Consider the following 27906-nt stretch of genomic DNA (forward strand, 5'->3'; position numbering starts at 1 on the left):
TTGATATCGATTAAACCCAGCAGTACCTGGAAGTTTGTCGGTCAGGTCGATGTTGCCGTACTCCGAGGAGAAGTGCACCCTGTCCACTCCCGGGCACTGTAGCCCCCTGTTGGTGAGGACAGGCACTGCAATGTCCGCGTACTCCTGGCTGGAGGCGGAATGCTGCTTGATGAAAACCAAGTAGCTCACCACCACCGCCTCAGACTTGGACTGAAGACAACAACGAAGACGGAGAGAGACGTTCAAGCAAAATGTGTTTACGTGTAAAACTTATAAAAACAAACATAGAGCCCATAAATACACTTGGACAAAAGGATTGAATTCAGGTGTTTCAATCAGGTGCTGGCCTCTAGGCCCCAATGAAGGACATAGCAAGACATTTTTTGACTAAGCTATGCTTCCAAGTTTGCTTTGCAACAGTTTGAAAAAGAACAAATAAATATAAAGACATGATTTGACGTGTGTAAAAACTTGAGAACCTCAACCCCATTGAGCAACTTTTGGGGTGAACTGGAACAGAGATTGTGAGCCTAAGGGCGCTTTCACACCACTAGTTCGATTATTTGATCCGCACCAGGCAATACAATTGTTATTATGTAACATATGACTCCAGTGTGGTCCGCTTTCACACCAGCAAACGAACCAAAATTGGCCCGATTGACGTTTCATCAATGTGTTTATATCTTCCGGTAGAAAAGCGCCAATTTTGACTCACTATGGAGCAACACGTTCGCACATTGCTACTTGCTCGGATCTTCGTTTATTACATTCTCTGTATTGGCCATTTTTTGGCAAAATATCCAATTTGAGAATGAGTCGCGGCTGCGTCTGGAGAACAATCTGCTGATGCGCTGGAGTCGGCGAAGACGTATAGCGCGTCATTTCAGGCAGAGGAGACACGCTATTTTCATGAATGTGGTCGTGCTAACTATGAGACAAAAAGATTGCTCCAAAGACCTACAAGGTAGGCTATGTCAATGGCATTTACTGCAGAATATGGTTTGGACCCGAGTTTGCGTTCTCACCAGAGGGACCGCACCAGAGTCTGACATTTGGTGCGGAGTTGAGCGGACCGAGACCACCTCTTTTTGGCGGTCTCGGTCTGCTTGATTTGGTGCGGACCCGAGTGCGATTGATGCTTTCACACCAATGAAAACGAAACGAACTAGAGTTTTTGGTTTGAATGGATCGTTTGGTGCGCACCAACTGCTGTTGGTGTGAAAGCGCCCTTAGACCTCGTCCGACATCAGAGCCTGACCTCATCAATGCTCTACAGAATGAATGGACACAAATGACTTAAATACTGCGTAAAACTCAGAATCTCTACCTTCCACTTGTTGGTCCTGATTGAGGGGTAGATGTGCTGCTCCAGCAGCTCCTGCGGCTCCAGCTCGTGAACGCCGAGTCTTCTGAGCAGCTCTCGAACCTGCTGACTCTCCAGAGGCTCGACACAGCTCAGCAGAGCAGGATGGACGACGCTCACGTCCTTGTACAGAGCAGCCAGAGGTCCTGTGAAGACGTGATTGGCCAACGGAACTTTGTTAATCTAGTCTCGTGTGCAACAGGGAACAAATAATAACTATGGCTCAAATCAAACTAACCCGTCTGAGCTGATTTATTCTTCTTTTTCTTGCTCGTGGTTTCTTCCATCGGAAAGAACGCTTCCTGCGCGCTCAGTGCCACCACGCTTCCATCGGCCAGGGGGATTATGGGTAGATCCTTGAGGCGCTGCAGGATGGAGTCTGCCTCTTCGTAACCGTACTCCAGAGCTCGGAAGTTGCACACCAGAAGCCTGGCGAGCTGTCGTAGGCCGTCGTCTGGGGGGAAAAAGGGTCACAGGTCATCACTGTGCAAAAGCGCGGTATCTGCGCAGAACTGGGTATCGGAAAAAGAAACGTTTGTAACCCAAAACGAGTGGTAACGACGGTCTCTTAAACACACCTGAATGGATGCCCTCCACCTTCACCAGCTCCTTGGCCATAGCCGTGGTCACCGTGGTAACGTCCGATCCGCGCAGGTATCGGACGCCCAGGTGAGAGAGCAGGGAGGCGGGAGGGGCGGGGCTCAGAGCCGGGTGCAGGTAGGACAGGGACAGGTGTCTTTCCAGCTCGTCTCGGCCAATCACGTCGCGGATCACTGGGTCCTGACAGACGGCGATTTGAGACGGCAGCTTGTACACAATGTCATCGTCTGAGAGAAAACCAGGACAGAATTAATTTTATGAATTCCGCAGCCAGCTATAACCTTGGTGATGATTCAAATTCAAGGGGCGGCAACCAGAAGACCTGAGGGTCTTTGAGGCCTGCTATGCCGAAAGCAAATCAGAAAGTATTTGTGATGAATTACCTGAGCCCAGTGTGGGCAGGAAGGCCTTGCCCTTGAGCATTTTGATTATCTGACCGGCCACAGGATTGAAGAAGTCCAGCACCTCGTCAGGCAGTGGCACGAACTGCAGGAAGTAGCAGAGACCCTTCAGGCCACTGAACGTCGGGTGAGTCTAGAACAAAACAGAAATGAAAATGAAATGAAAAATGTGCCTAATGTTTTTTGAGACTAAACCCAGCTCACTGTCAAAGTGCATCAGGGCAAATGGATCATTTCCTGAAATTCAAAAATTCATTAAAATTATTCCTTAAGAGTTTTGCAAATATTTTCAACGGATCCTTGTTCAGGGTGATGCCGAGTATTATGATGGTAAATTTCAAGTCATTTCGAGATACTTTTTGTTTTTGAGAAGAAACTCAGCTCACTGTCAAAGTGCATCAGGACAAATGGATCATTTCCTAAAATTCAAAAATTCATTAAAATTATTCCTTAAGAGGTTTGCAAATATTTTCGACGGATCCTTGTTCAGGGCGATGCCGAACATTATGATGGTAAATTTCAAGTCATTCCGAGATACTTCTTGTTTTTGAGAAGAAACTCAGCTCACTGTCAAAGTGCATCAGGGCAAATTGATTATTTCATGATTTTCAAAAAATCATTAAAATTATTCCTTAAGAGCTTTGCAAATATTTACGACGGATCCTTGTTCAGGGCGATGCAGAATATGATGATGGTAAATTTCAAGTCATTCCGAGATACTTTTTGTTTTTGAGAAGAAACTCGGGTTGACTCAAAATGACTTGGGTTGCTGACCGTTAACCCTAACGGTCAGCAAGATATGCCTGTCACAGACAGACAGACATACACACACAGCTTTATAGATAGATATAGTGTCTCACAGTGAAGACGTCCATGGCCTGAAGGAAAAGTTGAGGGATCTCTGTGCGAAGCCACTGGTTCCAGGAGCTGTCTCTGTCCACGTCTTCACGCGACGACGGGATGTCAAAGTCACCTGGGAAGAACAAGCATTGAGTAAAGAGTCTGCGTTTCGCTTCTTCAATTCCTCCACGATTGGCCTGCTCTGACATCTCAAAAATCTGCTCTCACCTTGGATGATGAAACGGAAGCCGAAGCTGCGGAGGGGCAGGTAGGCGAACACAGGCTGCTTCTGTGGCTGAGTTGCGATGTTTGTTTCCGTGTCATCGCCGTCGTAGAGTTGGAAAGCCAGCGCGAGCTCGGTCGACACGACGTCCTCTTTGAGCTGAGGGTGACGGCACACGTCGGCGTCAATGGAGATTCACCAAAAAACATTCTCCCTCAACATTATTTTAGACGTTCTAAGCGTTCTAAACGTACCTGTTTGGGCTGCAGCGTCGTCTTGACCACCAGCCACCGCTCCACGCCCTCCGTGTGCTTTACCTCAACCACGTCATGACTCAGATCTTTCCGCGTCATGGTCACGAGGCGGTTCTCGCTCTGCAGGACGGACACAAGCGGGTTTGGAAAAACAACTCTGCTGTGTGGTTGTTTTGTTTCACCTTGGAATGTTTACAAGCGGAGCTACCTGATTGCTGATGGTGATGGAGCGCAGGCGGTGGAGAAAGAGCAACAGGGAGGGGTGCACGTCGTGAAACAGGTTCTTGGTCTGATGGCTCTCGGTGCGCAGTGGAAGGCAGATCTTAGTTGTCCAGCTGAAGAGAAAAGACATGACATTAGCTTTGGGGAACTTTGGATTATATTGAGGGAACTTTGTGCAGCATTGGAGGAACTGAGAACCGTGTTGGGGAACTTTGACCCACATTGGAGGAACTTCGACCCACATTGGAGGAACTTTGACCCACATTGGAGGACCTTTGAGCTGTGTTTGGGAACTTTGACCCACATTGGAGGAACTTTGACCCACATTGGAGGAACTTTGAGCTGTGTTTGGGAACTTTGACCCACATTGGAGGAACTTTGACCCACATTGGAGGAACTTTGAGCTGTGTTGAGGGAACTCAGTTGGAGAAGCTGCTCTGAGTTGAGGATTTCATGGCTTTCCTTGGGGGTTTTGGAGTTGAGGGGAGTCATTGCCTTGCCATTGGGGCAGGTTTGGCATTTCTTCATGCAACTGTTCTACCAGCAGACGTGTAAAGGGAATGAAAAGGTAGTTTAAAAAAACCTGTTCTGGCCGATGTTCTTCATCTGTGCGTCCAAAGGCCTTTCATCTTCAGTCCAGTGGGGGAGGATGTATCCCAATGCGTGGTCGCGCATCCTGTCGAAGCGCAAGTGGAAGCCGTTGGAGTGAATCTCGGGGCAGTCGGTGACCTTGAACACCGACTTGAAGCCGATGCCCTTTTGTCCTGTGAAGTCGAGCACAATCCGAATCAACAGGAGGAGGAAACAAACTCAGTCACTCTTCAATACACTGTGACTTCTACCCAGTGGTGTAGCCTTTCTGATACACTAGTACAGTATACGTCAAAGACCCACACAAACCCTAACCCTAACCCTTACCCTTGAACCTTTGGATTTGTTTTTACATATAAAAGGTTGAGATATTGGTCATTTTCATTGGAAAGTAGTCCAATATAATGAATGTGGATGTGCACACTGGTTTTGATCTTCATCTGTTGATCGCGCCTCTTGGAAGTAGGTGGTGACTACACCCTTTCCAGACAGCATCTCTGGCGTTAGCCATGCCCTTTTCTACAATGTTCATGGTATTTTCCTTTCCCACGGGTTTCAGTGTGCAGGTTTGGTTCTCTATTGGTAAACCCAGACGCAGTATTATCCCCACAGCGTATCACCATAAAGTGTCTGTGTGTGTGTCCACCGGACTTACCGATGTACCCATATTTGTGTTTGCCCTTCGTGCTGCGGCCCACGTCACAAATGGCTCTGATGTGATTCTCCTGGAAGCCGATCTCGTTGTTGAGGACAGTGATGCAGTCTTTCTCCACAACGAAGGCCAGCGATGGGCCGACACCGGCGTCCGACGGGTAACTGTTGTCGTCCGCGTTCTGAAAGACGGACGACAAGGACGTTGGCGCGAGTCATCAAAAACGAAGACAGGACATCATGAGACATGGATGATGTACATACAGTATGTCAAAAACAAAGACATCTCTTTATCCGGGTCTTTTTACCCGGTGTAAATGTAGTAAAAAAAAAAAGGCACCTGAATGAGCTCCAGGACAAAGTGCGTGTCTTTGCTGTACAGTTCGGTGGAGAGGCGTTCCAAGCTGCGGCCCAGTCGCTCCTGGTTCTTCTGCATGAGCCTCTGGCTTTTGGCGGTCATTTTCTCACCGATACCAAACTCACTTATCCTGTCATGCGAGATGAGAGGACGCAGAGGAAGAAGAACATGTAGAGATGGTAAAACAAAAGCGTGAGACTCGAGGAAAAGAACGTGATTCAAGGAGGTGAATAAGATCAAACCTGATGTCCTCGATGATGGCTCTTTGGGGAGTGGACGTGGTCTCCGACTGGCAGCTGGCAACGTCGTCCTTTTCGTCAGAATCAGACATTTCTGACAGCTCCTCCTCCTCCTCCTCCTCGTCCTCAGCATCCTCTTCTCCTTCTTCTGCCTCAGAGGTGAGGTGCGATGACTCCCCGTTAGGAAGTGGAGCGAACTCAAACAGCTCCTCCTCTTCATCCTCTTCCTCCTCAACCTCCACGTCTTCCTTGCCATTAACTGCGGAAAAAGTCAGCGATTAAAATGTGAAAACTACAGTATGTTGATCAAATAAAAAATAATCTCCCTGTCCTCTGCGCTGCATGTCCCTCTGACTCCTGGACTGCAGGATCCAGATACAGTTGTGATACTAATGTTTAAAGAAAAAGAATCTGCCAATGGGCAATTTTAGCTTAAAGCTAAAAGTAAGCTTTTGTATCTTATTAAGGCAAAGACTAAATAGTCCATTATCTACCGCTTCATCCTCCACCAGAGGGTCGCGGGGGTGCTGTGCCTGTCTCAGCAGACATTGGGCGATAGGCGGGGTACACCCTGGACAGTTCACCAGTCCATCGCAGTGCCACAATTAGAGACAAACAACCATTCACTCACACTCAATTTAGAGTGACCAATTCACCTAATCCCCAAATCTGCATGTTTTTGGGCTGTGGGAGGAAGCCAGAGAACCCGGAGAAAACCCAAATAGGGAGAACATGCAAACTCCTTGCAGAAAGGCCCTTGTTCCGAAGTTGTTGCAAACGGGGCTCAAACCCAGGAACCCGGGTCTTCTTGCTGCAAAGGCAAGAGCGCTAACCACTACACCAACTGTGGGCCCCAAGACTAAATATTTTTTCTTAAAATAAAAATAACTTTTCTAGTGCAAAACTTACCTGCCAAGATAATGTTACATAATTCTCTTCCCAACAACTCATTCTACTGCTTGATTTAGAACTATCTAAAATAACACTCTGTCCCCCATTTTTTCTTTCACCACAACTGGCCTCGGCAGATGCCGCACATCCTTGATTCTGGTTCTGGCAGATCCCCCCCCCCTCGTTAAATGGGAGTTTCAGGCTTCTGCCTTACTCTGCAAAGTGCCTTGAGATAGTGTTTGTTGATATTTGATTTGAACTCAAGGTTGAGTTTCAGTCACCTTGGTGTTGAGTCTCGTTGAGCTGGGAAGAAGCAAAGCTGTTCTCTGTGATGTTTTCCTCAAGGTTCTCATCCTCGCTGCTATTCAGAGCCGAGACACTGCTGCTCGCAGAATTGTTCAAGTTGAACTGAAGTCAAGAAAAAGACAAGAGATCATCGCCGGTGTTTTACAAACCAGCAAATTTAATGTTTGCAATTTCATCCATTTTTTTTCCTGACCTTGATGTGTTCCACAGGTGCTGCCGTCGGTGGGTTCAGTTTTTCCCGGAAGTCTTTCTCCCACTCTGTGATGCCCAGGACGATGCCGAGGCGATGCAGGGAGTTCATGTGGCTCGGGTCAGACCGAGCCACCGTGACCAGGACCTGTTTAGACCTGGTCTGGCCCAAGGCTCGCGCAAAAGGCACCAAGAAGACCTGGAAGTCACATTAATGCAAAAAAAAAAAAAATACATGAATTCTCGGGAAACTTCGCAAACTAGGGAGTGGCTGCCTAAACGGTAGCCTCCGACAAGACTTTAAGACTTTAAGCACATGAGAAAATGAAGGTAAAATGTACATAAAGTAAAGAAGAATGAAAGTGATATGGGGCCTGTATCAGAACACCGACCACTTCACTGGATGACAACAAATAATTAGATACAAAGCATTGTTGACCAAAGTGTAGTATTGCTTCCTTGTAGTAAAACAGTCCATTAGCTAATAAAATAAAATCTACGTAAAGCTTTAAAATAACTGACCTGCTGCAGAAAAGTCTGGCAGATTCTGATGGGGATTCGCGTCAAACACGCCAAGACGAAGTTGGCCACTCTGCTGTAACACGACGTCTCGTCTTCAGCCTGAGGAAATTCTAACAGACGACAAAAACACTTTAGCTGTTGCGGTTTTGGACGACACATTTTGGAGCCACGTGTGAAACATGAAACAGGTTCTTTTTGGCGTGTGAATGGAAGGCAAAGGGCATTTAGAGCGGGAAAAAAACGCTACCTTCATTAGCCACGGCTAATTCAAGCGAGCTCTGCATGTAGTTGGCCAGGAGGGCCGCGGGCACACTGTCGATGCCATCGGCTACGGTCATGGACACCAGATGTCCAGCTGTGCCGACAGGGTCCAGCTTCGTGGTGGCGCTAGAGAAATGCTTGTCCCCTGTGTGGGTGGTGATTCTGAGCAGGGAACCGGGTTTAACCTCCAACGCTGCCAGACCTGTGTTAGCTGAGGGTCAAAAAACAAGAAGAGCCTTTTCACTGACGTATTTAACTTCAAGTTAAACTTAAGTTTTAGCACAAAGCTGTATCATTTGTGATCATTTGTTGTTGTTAGCTTAAGTAGGGGTAGATGTCTTGTCCTGGAAGGCAGCCATGTTACCAATGAGAACAAGTGTCCTGATTCTTACCTGCATTTCTTTCAATGAAATCTTTGAGCGAGCCATGCAGGGGTTTAAAGATCAGCTCCCATTGGCTCCACTGGCTTAAATCCTCCAGCAGGGGGCAGGAGAGCAAGCTGTTCAGGGCCTGGGCTGTGGTCATCTCGCCCAGAAGCCCCACTGCCTTGGACCCACCTTCAGCACTGTTCATGGGAGGAAGGAGGATAAAGAATTCATTTTTTTATCTTATTCTATGATTTTCTGCATGAATCTGTCCTCACTTTTCAAAAAGTAGAGAAAAATCACATCACATTTTCAGCTAGAGAACAAAATTAAAGGTTGGATGATGCTCCCAGGTGCATTTTGTACAATGTGAATGTTGGTTAACTGAAATTTCGTTTTTTTTTTGTTCAAACTAGAATCTTTAAGTTTGAGTTCTAAATGGAGCACAGTACAGCCTAGAAAAGGCTTCTGCAACCTTTTAGAATGAAAACAGTCATTTTCTTTTTGCAAAAAAAACCTATTTGACCCATAAAATGATAATAAAAAAATTTCTTATACATATACAGTATACAATATTTAAAGAACTAAAAAAGAAATTCCTGGCATAATTACATGGCTCTAAAAATGGACAGGACTCCAAATGTGTACTTCTTCATGTACTTTATCATGAATTATGAAATGAAATACAGCGACCGCAATGTTTCAACTAACTCGCTAACCTCGATTTGCCGTGTTTGGCAAAAAGGGCGGACTCGTAGAGGACCTGGCTCTGTCCTCCTCCGGTCAGCTGGCTCTGGCGCTGGACCAGGCCGACCAGGGTTTGCAGCGAGCCAAAGCCCAGGTCGCGACAGTCACGGACTCTGTAGTGGGACCTCAGCGCTGACTCGATGTGGTAAAGCTGGGGAGAAAAGACATGAGATATGAGAACCTGCAATGGTGCGTTCACACTGAAAGTGTGTACTTTTTTAGTTTCAGCCTCAGATGAGTGTGAAACGACTAACTTCATCGGGGTCAGTAGAGGCGATGTTGCCGCACTGCTTGATGAACTCAAACACGTCTTGTTTGGTGGGACGGAAACCAGTGCCCGTGGGATCCATGCCGCGGCTGCCCAGGAACAAAGTGGAGCCCAGTGTGTCCTGAAGCAGCTGCACAGACACAGGCAAAGTCAGGATGAACGAGTGAACGGGGGAAACATCTCTCATCACTGTCGGTATCAAACCCTAATTTATATTTCACAAATATTTCTGTCAAAACTCATCGGATTTAAACAAAATTTGGCAACTGTGCGTAGAATCAGACACTCTACCAACGTACCAAATTTCACCCTGCCATCCCCTACCATCTCCATAACCCTAACCCTAATTCTGTACTTTTCAAACACTGTTAGCGACTTCCTATCTACAATTTTTGATGGATCAATCTGAATTTTTCATCATGTGTAGATGATCCCCCAGACAAAATTCCCATTCAATTTTGGTAAGAATCTACCCACTGATGACACCACATAAAATGTACATAGTTTCTCTTTCCCTTACAATGGGGAAAAACTGTAAAAACAAATCATATCTCTGTCAAAACTCATCGGATTTAAACAAAATTTGGCAACTGTGCGTAGAATCAGACACTCTACCAACATACCAAGTTTCACCCTGCCATCCCCTACCATCTCCATAACCCTAACCCTAATTCTGTACTTTTGGAACTGTTAGCAACAACGAGAGCATTGAGATGGATGGGAAACTTTCTCAAATTCACTTTATTAGCAGGAGTCTATATATCAACTCTGACCACATTAAGGAATACCTACATCACTTCAAAAATACTTTCAACGTCATTGCTGAAACATGGATTAATGAAGACAAAAGCACAGATTTTTGCTTGGATGGACATAAGCTTCTTTGTGTTAACAGAAGAAACAAAGGTGGAGGGGGAGTAGCCCTGTTCATTGACAATAACATTAAGTATGAGATTGTACAAAATTTGTCTAAAGCTGTTGAGCACTTAATGGAATGTGTGACAATTGAAATCTGTGTGACAAAAGGTAGAGATATAGTGGTAAGCTGTGTTTACAGAGCATAGCTACCCTCCCTTCTTCAAGGATAATAACACGAAGGAAGATAACATGGAAATCCCAGCAGAAAGATTCAACAAATTCTTGTGTTGGGACCACTTTGATAAGGACAGAGGCAGAAACCCCAGCACAATGTTTCTCACACCAGTGAAGGACATAGAGATTAGACACCTGGTCAACAAATGCGTTGCAAAAACATCCACTGATGCCAGGCAACAAGTCAAGACTGTTGTTTGACTCTCCAGAGCTAGACTGCATCTCTGATTGCTACCTGCCGCTGAAACCTGTTATGTCAAATTGTCGTAAGAAAAAATAGTATGATGATAATAATGTATTCTGTGGGTAACAGGGGCGGGACTAGATAAGCTTTGCTTCTCCCGCTTTCCCTTTCGGCCATGTGTATGAATTAAACTAAGATGATGTGTGATGATGATTGATCTAACTGACATGCCCGAAATAAACAAATAAATGAAAAGAATCAGACACTCTTCCAACATACCAAGTTTCACCCTGCCACCCCATACCATCTCCATAACCCTAACCCTAATTCTGTACTTTTGGAACTCTGTTAGCAACTTCCTGTCTTCAACTTTTGGCGGATCAATCTACATTTTTGGTGATGGGTAGATGATCACCTAAGTATGTTCCCATTCAATTTTGGTAAGAATCTACCCACTGATGACCTCACATAAAATGTACATATTTTCTCTTTCTCTTACAATGGGGCAAAACTGTAAAACAAATCATATCTCTGTCAAAACTCATCGGATTTAAACAAAATTTGGCGGCTGTATGTATAATCAGACAATCTACCAACATACCAGTTTCACCCTGCCATCCCTTACCGTCTCCATAACCCTAACCCTGTACTTTTGGAACTCTGTTAGCAACAGCCTGTCTACAACTTTTGACAAAACTCATCGGATTTTAATGAAATCAGAGACTCTGTATTTACGTTTGATCGTCTTACTGTCCTGTTCTGAAAATAATTTCAAGGAAAAGAGGAGCGGGAACCCTGTTGTACCTGGACATGTTGAACCAGAAACTCCAAGAAGCTGCCTTGCTGCAAAGACGGGAAATCTTTGACGCGGAAGTGTCTGCTCAGCTTCTTCTCCAGGGTGGAAATGAGGCCCAGAGTGACGGCTGAGTTATAAGCCGACAGGCTGGTTTTAAGGAACTCCTTTAGGGTGGCTGAGAGACACAGAACAAGCAATGTCTCTCAATGACAGTGGACAACATCGATGCAAGTGTCTGAATTGCAGATAAATTAATGACTACATGTTGTTAAAATTCTGATACCTGCACTAGGGAGCGGTGTGGACAGTTTGTCCTCTGTCTGAGCTTGTTCGTTGGTTCTGGGTGACTTGTCTTTGGGCACCAGGTCGTGTGGCACAGCCAGGGAGCCACCACAGATGGCGAGCTGGAATAGAGCCCGTGCTAGCCGGTCGTTTGACACGCACATCAGAAATTGCTGGACTTGCTGGATTTAAAAGAAAATGAAAACAATTTTGCCATATGAAATAGCAATTTAGCAAACACGACATGGTGTTACAATCAGTGAGCCTCCAAAAGGAAAGTGTAAAGTAAACGTATGTCCCAGACCCACCCGTTTCATTTTGAGTGTGAACAATCCCTCTGCATTCGTGAACACTTGCAAGACGACCTCCGCGGCGGTCATCTGCGCATACTGTTTTCTGAGGCCACAATTTCCCTGTGAGGAGAAGGAACCAGGTCCTTGAAGCGACTCCAGCACTTTCTTCTTGACTTTTCTCAGCTGATCTTGTGTCTCCTCCTCCAGTTCTCTCAGGATGATCTCGTGAGCTTGTGCCAATAAGGCTTGCTCGCGAATGTTCACCTTCCTCAGGGACTGGAGGGGAAGTGTGAAGAAGAGGGTGGTCAAGAAAAACACAGTGAAATGTATATTAATAAGTTTTGTTATCTGTTTTACAAGGACACAGTGATTTTAAAACTGTAATGGTTGATGTAGGACATTTTAAAGCTTACCGCTAACGGAAGCCCAATGCCACTTATCCAGATGCCCAGCTCGTACGGATATTCACAGTTGTAATGGTCAGTCAAATGCTGCAAAAACTCAACCAGGTCCACTTTCTCCTTTTGCTCTTTCCTCCTAAAGATACGGAGATGCTACACCAATGACAGACAGGGGGCGAGAGTCAGACAGCATTTCAGAAGAAAACCAAAAACACTACACAGACGCCCATGCCTGAAGTACATAGTTGAGGTTTACTCGAGTACTATAAAAACCAAAAGACTTTTGTTTCATGCCAGGATCAGAAGACAACAAGATATTTTTGGCCACAACAAGTACAACCGGTAACACAACAACTACGACCCCAACCAATCCGCGTTCACGACACTGCGCCAGTTCATAGGTCATCGGGGAGGCAGGGGAAAGAGTCGTCAATCGTCGCTCCCGAAGGTTTTCGGGTGATGCTCACGGTCTTGTATTCAGACATAAAAAAATATCCTCCTCTCTGATACCAGAGCACTCAGTTATCCTATTGGCCAACATCCAGGAGCATTATCGTAGGAGACATCAGACCTGGCAGGACAACATGCTAGATGTGTCGTCGGGGTGTCGCCGAAGTGCCAAATCTCTGTTCTTCAGTTTTATCATACTACACGTCTGTTCATTGATTCTGACGTTCATAATCAGGAATTATTGTGTCGGTCACGACCAAAGCGTTTGACCCTGGCATTAAAGCAATTACATACACAAACCTGTGGCTGGTTCTTTTAATTTCACCAAATAAAACCACCTAAAACATGACTTTGTTCAACAGTGCGCACCTTTAAAATGTCAACAGTTTCGATCTGGTGTAGATCGTCATCCTTTGTTGTGCTGTCGATCCGGAACATGTGGTAGATGTCTGGGATTTTGCAGAGCGGCCCCAGGTTCAGCTCTTCAAAGCTCTTCTTGTCCTTCAAGGCGGCCAGTGATTGGCTGAGCTCATACAGGGTGCACATGCACGACACGGTTTTAGTGGACTGGCAGAAGAAGGAGAAGGAAAAACATCAGTAGCATTCACATAACATCAACACAAATACAGGTCATAACTCAAACGTACACGTTAGCAAACCTTTATGAACATGTTGATCTCTTTCCTGATGTACTTCAGGTCTTTCACCGCTGGAATGTCCTTTCGATCGAGCCCTAGAGCTTCCAAAGAGGACACCTGCATCAGCTTACACGTCCTGTAGACCATCTTCAGGGTGACAACGAGGAAATGACACAGAGTAAATACACTATATTTCTAACCCTAACCCTAACCCTAATTTGACAGGTTCTGAGTGTTTGTGATGGTTAAATCTCTTGCCATCTCCACTGCCCCCTACTGTCTGTTAATGGAAAAAACGGCCTTGCAAGATCGGGGCCACCGACCCGGAGTACTCAGTAGGGCTGGGCGATATAGCCTCAAATCAATATCACGATATATTGAGCAGCTCACCTTGATAACGATAAATGAACGATAAGTTTGAAGTTGCTAAATGACGTCATTGCCTAATTTGCATAATTGACCATAATGCCTGATATAAGTGTCCGAGTCTCTTAAAGAGACATGAACATACAGGTAGCCTGCCTACCAACATACAGCCAAAAACAACTTTTATTTATTTATTTATTTTTTTTTTGAATTATCGAATGTATCAATAACGGCAAAACGACGTCGATTATCGTCGTAAATTTCAATAACGATACATTTTCGATATATCGCCCAGCCCTAGTACTCAGAATCAGGAGGTCTGGCAACTTCTCGGGACTCGCGAGAAACAGATTAGGGATTACTTCGCGGCTCTACACACACAACTCAAGATCTAGGTATAGTTAGCGTTGCCGGAGGAAGCGAGGAAGAGGAAACAACTCTAGGACGAGTATCGTAAAATATATGTACTCCGAAACTGTAGGGGGAGCTCCGTAGAGAAAAATGCAACCAGACTTGCAAAGAACCTGACCTGCTCCTCAGTAACCAGATCTCCCTCTGCAGCGATCTGTCGCCTCACGTCCTCCATGAGGCTGTTGACGGCACCCGCGTCCATGACACCGTTTCTCGCCCTGCGGGGGAGTCTCTCCATGGCTTCTACTGCCCGCATATTATCTCCATGGACTCTTCTCAGCTGGGCATGATAAGCATCCCTGGACGTGGGGACAGCGTCTCCTCTCTGCGTTGCGTCTTTCTCGTCTTTCTTCTGCTTTTTGGTGACAGTTTTACTCGTCCCCAGCTCTGGAAACTCTGACTCAGAGAGCACGTCGGGTGGAAAAGCCGGCTGCTGCTGTCTTGGAAGATTCTGCGCTGCTGTGGAAGGACACAGTTTTAACAACATGGTATAAATTAACTGTCTTTGTCTCTGAAACCAGAAAAGTACTGCGCAACCTAAAGTTTGCCTACCTGCAGGTGTCGGCGACGCATCGGTGTCGTTAGCTGCTCTTGGTTTAGCATGAGCGGGCATATTCTTTGGATCGCGTGCTTCCACGCTGGCCTGCAAAGATTTGCACTCGGCGCGAGAAATTGCCTCGCCAAAATGCCGGAAGTAAAACAACTGTAGCTGCTCCAGAGATGGATTATTCAGATGGTATTTCTCCTTCACCTGGAACACATCAAGGAACTTTTTAACACACAGTTGAAACGTGAACGCTGGTTATTACTTTGTGTTCTGTCAAGGACAAAGGTATAAAAGCATGACTTAGCATCCAAAATTTACAACACCTGTATTTTGCTCCTCATTAGCTTAATGCTTATTTACGCTTACTCTTGTTTTTCCATTTAAGAATAAATAGCGCCACGGCTAAATACCGTATATGCAGTCGGTTGGGGATTTTGGTAAATCTATCCATTTCAACTTTTGGCTAACGGCTAACTTTCTGTCAATGGCTGTCATTAGCATTAATTAGCATTAGCAACATCTGTTTCCCGGTCAACTCACTCATTGCGGGGCTCTGCTCGCACCCCAAATCGCTGTTCAACATGTTTAATACTTACGATTCTGTAGACCCCTCACACTAACGGGATAATGTGGCCAAATCGGGAGGCACAACTGTTGTCGGAAGGGACCAAAATCGGACTAATTATCCTCTAGTGTGGGACGGGCTTTATGCAATTATCAAAATGAACGATCAGACAGACAGACAGTCAAACGTTTCTTGGATTAATCAATGGGTGAAGTCATACTCCTTTCAGAAAATGGATGGATGTTGTCTTACTGCCTTATATTGTTTAATTGCAGTGGGAAATACTAGTTTCACGAAACGTTTGTCTGTTCAAAGTCACCAAAGGACTCTTGCCTTTTTTTAACCACGGATTAACATTTAGATGAGAGGAACTTTGAGAGAAAGGGAACAAGGAACATCAAGGAAAGAATGAGAATGAAGGAGAACTGCATCGTGGAACTTTGTACTTGCTTTGAGAGCTTTGAAAGTCGTCATACTAACCTCTGAAATTCTCTGGTGAAGCTGCAGTTGGTCGGCTGGCTCAGGTCTAGCCTGAGTGAGGGCAGGGAGGCTGACCCTTGGCGTTTTAACAGTACTTGATTGATTTCTGTCCGGAGTGGACGACGACCTGCTGCCGTCTGTCGACGTCGCCATCTTCAGACCTCCACGTGGATTCTGAGGCTGGTGACTCTTGTGGAACACCGTGTCTTCTCTCACAGCCAGATCCTTATCCAGAGAGGCAACCAGGTCAGCGATGGAGTCAAAGCCCAGCAAAGACAGGGTCAGGTTGTCGTGGTAAGTCTGACTGTAAAAAATCGTGAGCTTTTTAATGGGGATACCATCTGGATGCTGCTTCACCATGGATACTACATTGTCCAAGGCGTCCTTCATTTTGTGAAAGTGGGATTTGTGAAACACCACTTTCTTTTCCACAACCAGATCCTTTTTCAGAGAAGCTACGAGTTCAATCATAGTTGTGACGCCCAGAGCAGATAAAGTCAGATTCTGGTGGTATGCCTGGTTGTAGAAAACGGCCAACTTGTTAATCGGAATCCCGGTCGGGTGTTCCTTCACTAAGGCCACTACTTTTTCCAGCTCCTTCGCCATCTTGAATAGTGTTGTTCTGGAAGGAAAATGCCAACAAATCGGGTTATAGCGGTGATAAAGTTATTTATATTACATCAAATTAGGTTTGGATGATTCTTAGCAGCACAGGAGCAAGCCAAGGACAATAAAATCTCAATAAAAGCTCCATAATTGAAAACGGCAGTCTTGAAAAGTTAATAAAGTTAATATAGAGATACTTAGTCTTAATATAGAGATACTAAGTCATAATAGGGAGATACTATGTCATATGGAGATACTAAGTCATAATAGGGAAGAACTTAGTCTTAATAAAGATAACCTAAGTCATAATGGGGAGATACTAAGTCTTAATAGGGTGGTACTTAGTCTTAATATAGATAACCTAAGTCATAATGGGGAGATACTAAGTCTTAATAGGGTGGTACTAAGTCATAGTGAGATACTAAGTCATAATATAGAGGTACTAAGTCTTAACATAGAGATACTAAGTCATAATATAGAGGTACTAAGTCTTAACATAGAGGTACTAAGTCATAATAGTGAGATACTAAGTCAAGGAGATACTAAGTCTTAATATAGATATACTAAGTCATAATATAGAGATACTAAGTCATAATAAGGAGATACTAAGTCATTTTAAGGAGATATGAAGTCGTAATATAGAGATACTAAGTCATAATATGGAAATACTAAGTCATAATATGGAAATACTAAATCATAATATAGAGATACTAAGTCATAATATGGAAATACTAAGTCATAATAGTGAGATACTAAGTCTTAATAGAGAGATATTAAGTCATAATAAGGAGGTACTAAGTCATAATATGGAAATACTAAGTCATAATAGTGAGATACTATGGCGTAATAGGGAGTTACTAAGTCTAAATAGAGAGATACTAAGTCATACTATAGAGGTACTAAGTCATAAGGTGATACTAAGTCTTAATATAGAGATAGTAAGTCATAATATAGTGATATTAAGTCATAATATAGAGATACTCAGTCATAATATGGAAATACTGTCATAATAGGAGATACTAAGTCATAATAAGGAGATACTAAGTGTTAATATAGAGATATTAAGTCATAATAGGGAGATACTAAGTCATAATATAGCAATATTAAGTCATAATATAGAGATACTAAGTCATTATAAGGAGATATTAAGTCATAATAGAGAGATACTAAGTCCTAATATGGAGATGCTAAGTCTTAATAAGGAGATACTAAGTCATAATAAGGAGATACTAAGTCATAATATAGCGATATTAAGTCATAAGGAGATACTAAGTCATAATAAGGAGATACTAAGTCATAATATGGAGATGCTAAGTCTTAATAAGGAGATACTAAGTCATAATAAGGAGATACTAAGTCATAATAAGGAGATACTAAGTCATAATATAGCGATATTAAGTCATAATATGGAGATACTAAGTCATAATTAGGAGATACTTAGTCATAATATAGCGATATTAAGTCGTAGTAGACAACATCTCAAAATGATGCATTTATATATTTCCCTTATATAATGAACCCAAACGACTAACTGACAGACTGATTCTTGAGTTAATTGTTTACAACAAGCACCAGACAGACCACAATAACATGGAAACAGCGAGGCTGAGTCATCTGTGCAACAACAGGGAGGAAATGGTTTTGCGTAAGAAGCGTCCACCTCACGCGCCACAGACCATGACCAAAAATAACCCTTTAATAACGTAAAGCTAAATAAAACGAGCAAAAACAACAGTTATTTCATTTTTTAAAGGCCCACCACGAGGACGGCCACGTACCACCGAGGGGGCCACGCCCCCCACTTTGTGAACCGCGTGGACATAACAAACTATTCTGTTTGTTTTGGTTTGTCCGTCATGTGAACAAAGGCTCTTTCACGGCTATAATCCCTAAAGCATAACTAACTCTGATCTGAGCGTGCGACACCGACACGACATCGTACCAACGTAAGTATTTTCAGTCACTTAGATAAATAAATAGCTGCCGTTTCTTTGTTGTTGAATTTTCCCAAAACGAACCGCGAACGAAACCAAACCACAGCCAATGTCACGCATTAGTGCGAGAGGGATGAACGCAGATGATCTTACCTCTTCTTTCCTGTTGGAAGTTCTGCTGTCGGTCTATCTCTGAGGTTCAACTTCCACACGAATCAGCTTATAAACACACACACACACACACACCCTCATCCTCCTCCTCCTCCTGTTTCAGACTAAACCAAACCTCAGAGAAATGAAAGTGAAACTAACCGGAGAGCGAGCCTGTCTCTGTCCGTCTGATATCTGTGAAACACAACTCAACACGCAGATTCCTGGAAATTGTTCCTTTTGCCACACCAGACCACACAACACAACACCAGACGAGCCACAAAAACAGGAACTGATAGAATTAAAAAAGCAGCTGTGATGCAGCATGTTTTCACCACCGAGAGAGCAACCAACTGCAATTATACTGTCCACAATTCACAATATTAATGCCAATATTACAGTTTTTAGATCAGAGGAGCCATATGTCCATCAATCTCCATTTAATTCTGATATCTGTAAACTTTCAGTAAATGTGTACAAATATGTTTTTTGTGCAGAAAATGTATTTATGTGCCTTTACTACAAATTACATACTAATGACTAATCCATATATATATTTTAAAAAAATGTCACTAATAATACAATGAAATGTGTTTTTTGAAAAAGTTACAAAATTTGGTTCCACAATTATATATATATAAAAAAAGTGTTTTTAAATTTGTTTTCCAAAAAAGGTTACCAAATGTTATTGAACTAATTTTCTTTACAAAATTGTGCAAAGATGTACAAAGTTTTAATGTTTCAATACACGTTTAAACGTTACACTACTAAAAGAATAAATAAAGAATTATGTTTCAGTGTTACAAAGAAATGTTATAATGTTAGAGAAAATGTGACAAAATGTTTGTGTTACAAAAATGTGTTACTAACGTACGAAAGCGTATCTCATTCACCATAAAACAATAGACACCTTATCGGATCGACATCGGATCTCGTTGTTAATAACGAGATCTCGCTATTAATTCCGAGATAATAATAAACAACTGGAATAGCGTCACATCTACTGTTGTTGCGCTGTTGTTACGCTGTGTGCGTGTCCTCCTCTCTCTATAACGATCGATTAACTGCACAATCACTCGTTTTGTTAAATTTGTGAATAATTTCAGACGTTACTTTTTTGCTTAAACTCAACACATTTCACGTAGATTCACGTACGGTGGCTGGGTGGATGTTTGCTAGCGTAGCACGTTAGTTAGCTTAGCAGCGATGGCTTCTCCCCCTCTCTCCCTCTCCTTCTCCTGCTCTCTCGTGTTGTTCTTAGCCACATGTTTAGTTTATCTTCTGCCTTCTTTAGCGATAAAAACACGGGTAATAAGTGTAGTTTGTTAGCCGGGGTGGAAGCGAGCCTCGGTGAGGGAAAAACGCGACTACGCAGCATAGAAGCTAAGTGAGTTAGCCTGTCCCATGTAGTCAGTGCAAACCACATAGCATTAGCTGCTCCGGCAGCAGCTCCAGGACACAGAGTGACGGTCCGGGGTACAGTGAGCCCCGTTCACCGCCAAAACAACACAAAACCGGGTTAAACTAAATCAATAGGTGGGATGTATTTTCTTCCATGACATCAAACACTCGGTTAACCCGAAGACAAGTGAATGCATTTTATTACGAGATCTTTTCTCGTAATTACGAGATAAGATCTTGTATTTACAACAAAAAGTTGTAAAGTAAAATGTTCGAAAGTACTTGTAACTTACGTTACAAAATGTGTTTCAAAAAAAAGAAAATATGATGTTAAATAATAATAGTAATAATATTTTAACGTCATATTATTCACATTATTTTCTTTACTTTTAATTTTTTTACTTTTTTGAAAAAAAATAAAATCCAAAAAAGTTATAAAATGTAATGTGATACTTTTTTTTTTTTTTACTAACTTTACAAAACATTTTATTTCCAATTTTTATTTTACAAGACGTTTTAATGTTAGAAAAAGTGTTTGTTGTAGTACAAAAAAAAATTACATTTGTTTTCAAATGTTTCGTTTTGTATTCCAATTTATTTTTGACAAAATGATGTGAAGTTGTAACAAAAATGTTACAAAATGTTAAAAATGTTACTAACGTTACACATTTGTTTTTCCAAAAAGTAAAAAAAAAAATGAAGGGTTATTTTATTTTTTTGAAATGACCATGCAATGTATGAATAAACAATATGATGTTAAAAACGTTAAAACATAAAATGTAATGTACATTTTTACTAACTTTACAAAAGAAATGTAATGTTCGAAAAAGTTTTTTTTTTTTTTTTTTATTTGTTTTTTTTGGTTTTGAATTCCAAAATGTATTTTTGACAAAATGATGTACAGTTACACAAATGTATGTTCCCAAAAAAATTACAAAATGTTACAAACTTGACAAAAAATGTTTCCAAAAGTGAAAAAAATAAAATAAAAAATAGTTGGGGTTATATTTTTTATTTTTTTAAATGACTTGCAATGATGTTGTCACCACATGACGTCAGTGATGGAGCAGAAAGAAAAATGAAACTAATCATGAGGCTCATTCAGCTGAACAGGTTTAAGTTTCACATTCCTTATATCAGCTGTGAGACACTGCAGACCATAATAACAATGTATCACATGTGAAAACTGAGCTGTTGCTATGGAAACTAAGCAAAGGTTAAGTAAAGGTGTGTTCATGTCGCCTTAAACCACATATTCTCCGGTTACTGCATTAAATGAAATTAAATTGCTAATAAAGTAGTTTTTTGTGTTTCATTAAATAGACTAATTTTGACACATTTAAAAAAAGTTGACTTCTTCACTTCCTCTTTCTTGCTTCCTGCTTCTCTTTAATTTATTTATTTATGTATTAATGAATGAATGAATGAATTAATTAATTCATTCATTCATTCATTCATTCATTCATTCATTAATAAATTTATTTATTTATGTTTTGGGGGATCCCATTGTCCAGTCTGTCTAATACAGTGTATAATTTAAAGTTAATAAATAATATTAAACAATGTAATCAGCAATGGCAGACTTCACCCAATTCAAGCAACAAGCCTCTGGCGCCCTCTGCTGGTCATAGTGGCAAGTGCAGAAACACAAACAAACAAGCAAACAAACAAAAAATGACTTTTGCTAATAGCTAATACAATATACCTGGGGTCCGTTTCACAAAGCAGGTTCCACAAACTCTCAGTCTAACCCTGAAGTTGATCTACTCCGGGAAAGGAAACTCTGAGTTTTCGGTTCCACAACAGCTGATTTGAGTTAGTTTGTTCAACTCGGAGTAGTTTCACCTCGAGTTAAGCGCGCACCACAAGTATAAAAAGACAGCATGAATGGAGCCCCGTTTCTACGAGTCACCATGACAACGGGGAAGCGGAGGGTGACGTTCTTCACCCACTGGAGTTGAAAATATTAATGCGTGAGTTTGAGCAAGTTTTAGAAGGAAGTGTAACAGCAGCAAAAGAGAGGGAGACGGCGTCTGAGAACACTGCTGCTGATGAGGAAGTTTAAATATCATCCTTTGCACAATTACAATACTATTACGGGGGAAACTGCTTGAGTTGTAGATTATTCATTTATTTATTTAGGTGTAATCCCGCGGGGGAGAAGCGCAGTTGGCAGCAGTTTAAGATGAAACATAAAAACATTGTTCAAACAGGCAAGACCTCAGTATAATCTCATGGGATTAACCTCATTTTGATCATGTTTTACATTAAGTAAATATGAAGTGGCTGTTTGATTGTACAGTTGTTTTATCCCCAACATAATGCTGTTTTCACACATAAATGACTTCTCATTATTTATATCACGTTCAAGTGCTCTGCATCTATGACGTTGTATAAAAGAAAAATTGTAAATTTGTATATTTGTAAGTAAAATGTTTTTTGTTTTTTTTAACCGCAGCGCGACACACAATTTCTGCTGTGACGTGAGAGCGTGACTCCGGTTGTTAATGTTGTAAATGTAAGGACGGATCAGGTTGTGAATGTAACTGATGGACTGTGACGTGAAACAGTATCGCTCAAAAAGAAAAGTGCCTGGAAATGTAAGAACATCTATGAGGTCTGATAATCATCTCCTGACGAATATTTAATTCTCTGCGCAGTAATGCTGCTCCTTCATCCACGGGATCATTGTCAAAAGGACATGGTTGTGAAAATAGTCTCCACCTAATATAACTTCTAATGTAGACGCAGAACTATACTACGCCAAAACTCTGCTGACTGAATGAATGAGGAAATCAAATACCGTGTGTGTCTAAAATAACATTTTTAGATAATACAAATATGACATTAAACTGCCATTTGCTGCACTAGCACACTGATGTTAGCTAGCAGAAGTGCTAGCTACTGTTAGCAAACAATATTGAACGTACAACAGCATAACTGCCGGGCTAATTTTTCAAACTTTTGTCACCGGCAGTGAGAAAACTAACCCCAAATTAGGAATTATATCCAGAATTATTTTTTCCGAAAAATAAAGAAATTGTGTTGTCAAATTTTACAAAATGTTTTCATGTTACAAAATGTTGTGTTACTAACGTTACACAAATAATGAAATACAAAAAATAGTTGACAAATTTATTTTAATTATTATTTTTTTTACAAATTGTTGAAATGTTGGAAAAGCATGTCACATGTTACGTTCAATAAGAATTTAAGACAATTTGGTGCATCAGACAAACCAGTAACACAGGTTCTTAAAGACTTTGTAGCCTTGTTACAAACAACTAAAAATCTCTTGATTTCTTCTATTTCTATTCATTTTGTATAACTGGTCAAATGTCCAGAGTTTTGTTTTAGTCCCATACAAATTTATATTTGACGTCTTTCATTTTGTCTTTGAAAACTTTGTCAAAGTGCTCTGCCTCTGCCGCCGTCAGCTGGTTTTTCCAGTCTCCAGCGATTCCTGAAACCAGAGGAATTGCATCACATGTTTAGAAAAGATAAATTATGTTTTAATTTAAATGAACGTTTAAAACATCACTGTGTCGGGAAACCTTTTCTGAGGAATTCGGACTTTGTCTGGTCCATGAACTCCTGAGGAACGTCCGAGTAGTTTGACATTTTGTTGAGTTTCATGCTCTTGAACGAGCAGCGATCAGCGATCTTCTTGATTACCTCGGGCTCCAGATGTTTCTCCAAGAACTGAGCGATTCTGGCCACAGAGTCCTTCAGGTCCTGCACCAAAGAAATGTTGTATATTAGTTTTTCAAAGTTAATATTTTCTGACATTTGAGACGTCATCGCTTACCATTTTCATCTCCTCGTAGGAGATGTACATGATGTGGCTTTTATCTTCAGCGTTCAGCCAGTCCTTCACATGATCGAACCACGAGTTAAACGGAACTAGAAAGGAAGAGAAAACCACCTTCGATTTAAAGTTGTTTGCACAAAAAATCTGCCAAAAACCTACCATTCAATCCAAAATGGCCACCTTCGTGATCAAGGGTCCATCAAGCAGATGTCCACCCTTGGACCTCATGCAAGACCCTCTTGGTTTAGCTCTAATAAAGACTGTTACCAACTGTCCTGCGCTGTATTATTGTGCTGCATTTGTGGGTCCGTACTACATCCAGGCACAATTATTTGCCCCTCGCATTTCCCCCCTTTGACCACGGTAATTCACCAAACCACTTTCACGCATACGTTTTCACCGCGACTTTTTCATTTTGAGTCCGTGAGACGACTGAAAAATGTGATTTGTGACCAAATTTGAAGTTGATGGAAGGAGAGGAAGAAGAAAATATATAAAATGTGAATGTTATACTTTTTTTTTTTTTTACTAACTTTACAAAAAATATAATTTTATTTTACAAAATGTTTTAATGTTAGAAAAAGTGTTTGTTGTAGTAATTTTGTTTTCAATTTTTGCGGGGTTTTGAATTCCAAAATGTATTAAGATGTTACAAAATTACTAACGTTACAATTTTTTTTTCCAAAAAGTAAAAAAAAATGAAGGGTTAGAGTGATTTATTTTTTAAATGACCATGCAATGTTGGAAAATATTTTGTTTTCTAAAAAAGTTATAAAATGTAATGTAAATGTTTACTAACTTTACAATGTTTTTTTTGTAATGTTCGAAAAAGTGTTTGTTGTAGTACAAAAAAAATGTCCAGTTCAATCCAAAATGGCGACATTCCTGTTGGGTTTGGATCATAACATTTAAATTTGGTCTGACCTGATACACCAATGTGTGCCAATGTTCCTATTATGTACCCTACTGTTGAAAAGTTAGGGGTCACCTATGGTGATGGTATGGTCGTCAAGACATTGACAAGATTCAAAATTCAAACTTTGCCCTTTCGTCAAAGAACCAGCTAAATGTTTTCCGCTGCGCTAACATCGTTAGCACAGCTTCTAACGCCATTAGCAAACACAAAGTACCATTAGAACACTGGAAATGGGCCTCTATACACCTATGTACATATTCCATTAAAAGATGTTTGCAGCTAGAATAGTCGTTTACCACATTAACAAGTGTATTTCTGATTTGTTTAATAGTTTCATTGAAAAATAAGGACACTTCTAAGTGACCCCAAACTTTTCATGACGGTAGTTGTTCTGGCTAACAACCCAGCGCTAGCCACGCCCCTTTCCACCAAACCAGTTTCATTTGCGCCCTCAAAAAAGTCCTTCACTCACTTACAGTCGCGGTACTTTACCTTTTCCATCCAGGAACTTGTGTAGGAACTCGCTCTGTGAGCCCAGTTTCCCCATGAAGGAGGTCGTCTCGTAATAATGAAAGGCGGACGTGAACACGTCTCTGGGGTTTCTCATGATGTAGACGACCTGCAACGAACGACACGGCATGGGCACGTCAACGTTTCATCGAGCTTAAGACGATGACGTGTCCTCGGGGGGCGAACGCAACAAAGCGATGACCTACAACATTGGGTTTGTACTTGTCAAGAACCGCTGGGATTGATAATCTGACACGGTGACCATGGTGAAAGGCAAAACTATCATCTCTGTAAAGGTAGAAAAGCTTTCGGATTTACCTTTGGCTTGGCTTCAAAGAAGCTCGGCGGCATCATGTTGTACAGGAAGTGAGTGGATATCGTGCGCGGAGACGGCCTCTCCTCCAGATTGAGTTGGAAGGCTCGATGCTCCTCCAACCAGGGAACGCGGTCCCAGTTGTGAAGAGTCTCCACGGAGGCTGGGTCACCTCCACTCAGGACCAGAGGGACGATCTCCTGCATCCAAGTTGTACCTAAATGTTTAAAAAAAGTACACTTTTATGACTTTTTCCAGAGTTCCTTGAACTCTCAGGCTCCGTCCCAATACCTCTCCCTTAAAATTTCCCCTTGGTTTTGAGCGCCCTCAACCGTAAATTCCCCTCGTTGAGGGAAGTGGTATTGGGACACCACCACATGCAAATTAGCGGATCAGCTGGTTGTTTTTCTCCGTCAACGCCGTCCTCGCTAACGCTAAATCACGAATGGGATTGAAATCTGACAAGTCCAGGGTATTCGTGTTCAAGTGAACGCCGCTACACACATCCAAAACACTGACAAAACTACCCAGATGTAGCAGAGCTGGCTAGCGGCTGTTTGCCGGGTGCTTTGAGAGCGTGCTCTCTCGGGGCGCTTGGCGGGTAGCTGCTAGCTAGCTAGTTAGCTAGCTGCTTTCATAAATCGTCACTTATTTTCTGACATTAGTGTTCAAAGCTCAACGGTCCTGTGGATGTTTATCTAACCTATAACCTAACCTAACATATTCCAACACGGGACTGTATCTATGTTCCCTGGGTCCTATGTTCCCCGCTTTGTATGTGACCTGGGAACATAGGACCTTTTCGCTAAAAAAGGGTTCTATGTTCCCCGCTGTTCACCCAAAAGGACCCGGGAAAATAGGACCCTAACCCTAACCATTTACCCTGGAGCTTCACACCCAGCCTTACACAAAGTGGGGAACATAGGACCCTTTTTAAAAAAAAAGGTCCGATGGAACATAGGTACGACCCCTTCCAACACAATTCGACATCGTAACGTGCTAATTGGCGAAATTATACTACAACTAAATGTTCCTCGGTAGATGTGGCTGCCATATTTGTTGAAAAATATCAGCCGGCTCGCTGAATTCGCAAAGCATCATGGGTAATACCATCTTCCACTTCTTTTTAAGACTGCACCAGAGCTCACTACATTTTGAGGGTTGATTATAAGGGGAAAATCGCATTTCCCCTTGCTCCACCCTACACGTGAACGCGCAAAATGTAGGGTTAGGGGAAAAATGTAGGGTTAGAGGGGGTATTGGGACAGGGCCTTAGTGTATTTTAACCACCTTTAATCTCTCGATTATTGTCTCAATTTTGAAAATCAGTGTTTTTCAAACTTGGAAATGACAAATGCTCTTGAATTTCTTTCACAAATCAGATCACGATGAACATACATAATCGTGATTAAAACGCTGCCTGAACTTGTCTGAATTTTCTCCCCCAGCCGAGTCCTGTCACAGCCCTGTGTGCAAAAAAAACAAACGTGGACTCTGGGCTGTTGCAGAAACACATAGGCATGCACTCACCCGACTTGGGATAGGACGCAATAAAAACATCGTCCGGTCGGAAAGCGAACCCCTCGAAGTACGTGAGGCTCTGCGGCGGATGCAGCAGCGAAGGCAGACGCATTCCTTTGTAGAGCGTGTACAACTCTGCTTTGGTCATGTTGTCGTTGTGAGGCAAGCGAGTGCAGCCGTGACTCAGAGTCAGCATTCCTCTGCAGCTCGGTGCAGGGGCGGTGATGTCGTCAAGCTCCACCCTCTTCACTTCAAGCTAAGCTGCAGCAATAATAAACCCTCAAGCTATGTTTTTCTTTTCCAAGTGTACACCAGTGTATGTGTGTCTAGTTAAAGATTGGCTATTGCAACCAATGGAATGGACAGGCCTGTAAATCAATACACCACATAATGAATGACCTGAATGGCTGTATCCGATCGCGATGCATCCATCAAACCCGATTGCGCGAACCCCTCTTCGATCGGTAATCGCAAATTGCTCAGAAGACGACGCCGGATCTTAAGCTACAGCAACGTTATGGCAGAAAAGAAAAGATGCTAACAACAGGAAAAGCTACTGCCCAAGAAAAAGGCTAATGCAGAGAGCGATCCAAGACCAGAGCGAACAACGGCGAAGACAATCTTTTCAGAGTATTTGCTGGTTTTTTTGTTGGCGGTCAACGCTAACGCACGACGCGTTTCCACGACTGACCGCCGGAAAAAGACGTGCGAGTCGTCATGTTTCCGTGCCCTGCGGCGCCGGAGTCCAGGCACCGTTTACCAGTTAGCTCCTTTAGCGCCGGTTAGCGTGCCTACACTGGAGTGGTCTAAATTAAACTAATATTTATCGATGTACATATCTGTGTTGATAGAATGTTTGAAATAAAACCAACCTTGCAATTTGAAGGATTTATGTCTCAGCAGCAGCAGCAGCAGCAGCAGCAGCGCATCATACTTCCTGTTAGGCTA

At 42.4% G+C, this 27906-nt stretch overlaps 2 protein-coding genes across 2 annotated transcripts in view; both read right to left on the reverse strand.

Annotated features, from left to right (window-relative positions):
- LOC310939514 (uncharacterized protein) overlaps positions 1–18527 on the reverse strand; it is a 35756-nt gene extending 17229 nt beyond the window's left edge. The window contains exons 1-30 of the mRNA XM_083904282.1: positions 18490–18527; positions 15797–16418; positions 14757–14955; positions 14323–14663; positions 13449–13574; positions 13159–13356; positions 12352–12492; positions 11954–12214; positions 11647–11827; positions 11372–11538; positions 9278–9421; positions 8996–9174; positions 8304–8476; positions 7898–8122; positions 7651–7760; positions 7133–7327; positions 6915–7041; positions 5746–6001; positions 5486–5633; positions 5150–5327; positions 4487–4667; positions 3890–4016; positions 3685–3801; positions 3433–3586; positions 3225–3337; positions 2347–2497; positions 1942–2190; positions 1602–1817; positions 1328–1509; positions 27–210 (exon numbers count right to left, since the gene is read on the reverse strand). Coding sequence (XP_083760408.1) covers positions 27–210; positions 1328–1509; positions 1602–1817; positions 1942–2190; positions 2347–2497; positions 3225–3337; positions 3433–3586; positions 3685–3801; positions 3890–4016; positions 4487–4667; positions 5150–5327; positions 5486–5633; positions 5746–6001; positions 6915–7041; positions 7133–7327; positions 7651–7760; positions 7898–8122; positions 8304–8476; positions 8996–9174; positions 9278–9421; positions 11372–11538; positions 11647–11827; positions 11954–12214; positions 12352–12492; positions 13159–13356; positions 13449–13574; positions 14323–14663; positions 14757–14955; positions 15797–16402 — 5629 coding nt within the window. The 5' untranslated portion in view covers positions 16403–16418; positions 18490–18527. The remainder of the gene's footprint in view (positions 1–26; positions 211–1327; positions 1510–1601; positions 1818–1941; positions 2191–2346; positions 2498–3224; positions 3338–3432; positions 3587–3684; positions 3802–3889; positions 4017–4486; positions 4668–5149; positions 5328–5485; positions 5634–5745; positions 6002–6914; positions 7042–7132; positions 7328–7650; positions 7761–7897; positions 8123–8303; positions 8477–8995; positions 9175–9277; positions 9422–11371; positions 11539–11646; positions 11828–11953; positions 12215–12351; positions 12493–13158; positions 13357–13448; positions 13575–14322; positions 14664–14756; positions 14956–15796; positions 16419–18489) is intronic.
- Positions 18528–23068: 4541 nt separating this feature from the next.
- Positions 23069–27106, reverse strand: LOC310939549 (sulfotransferase 2B1-like; the record flags this gene model as incomplete). Its single annotated transcript, XM_083904323.1, has 6 exons — positions 23069–23350; positions 23442–23622; positions 23696–23790; positions 25107–25233; positions 25443–25654; positions 26968–27106. 6 exons carry the CDS (start codon positions 27104–27106, stop codon positions 23241–23243), a joined length of 864 nt encoding a protein of 287 aa, XP_083760449.1. The 3' UTR covers positions 23069–23240.
- Positions 27107–27906: the final 800 nt, after the last annotated feature.

The sequence above is a fragment of the Microchirus variegatus genome (assembly GCF_963457635.1).
Source record: "Microchirus variegatus genome assembly, chromosome: 17".
NCBI classification, from domain to species: domain Eukaryota; kingdom Metazoa; phylum Chordata; class Actinopteri; order Pleuronectiformes; family Soleidae; genus Microchirus; species Microchirus variegatus.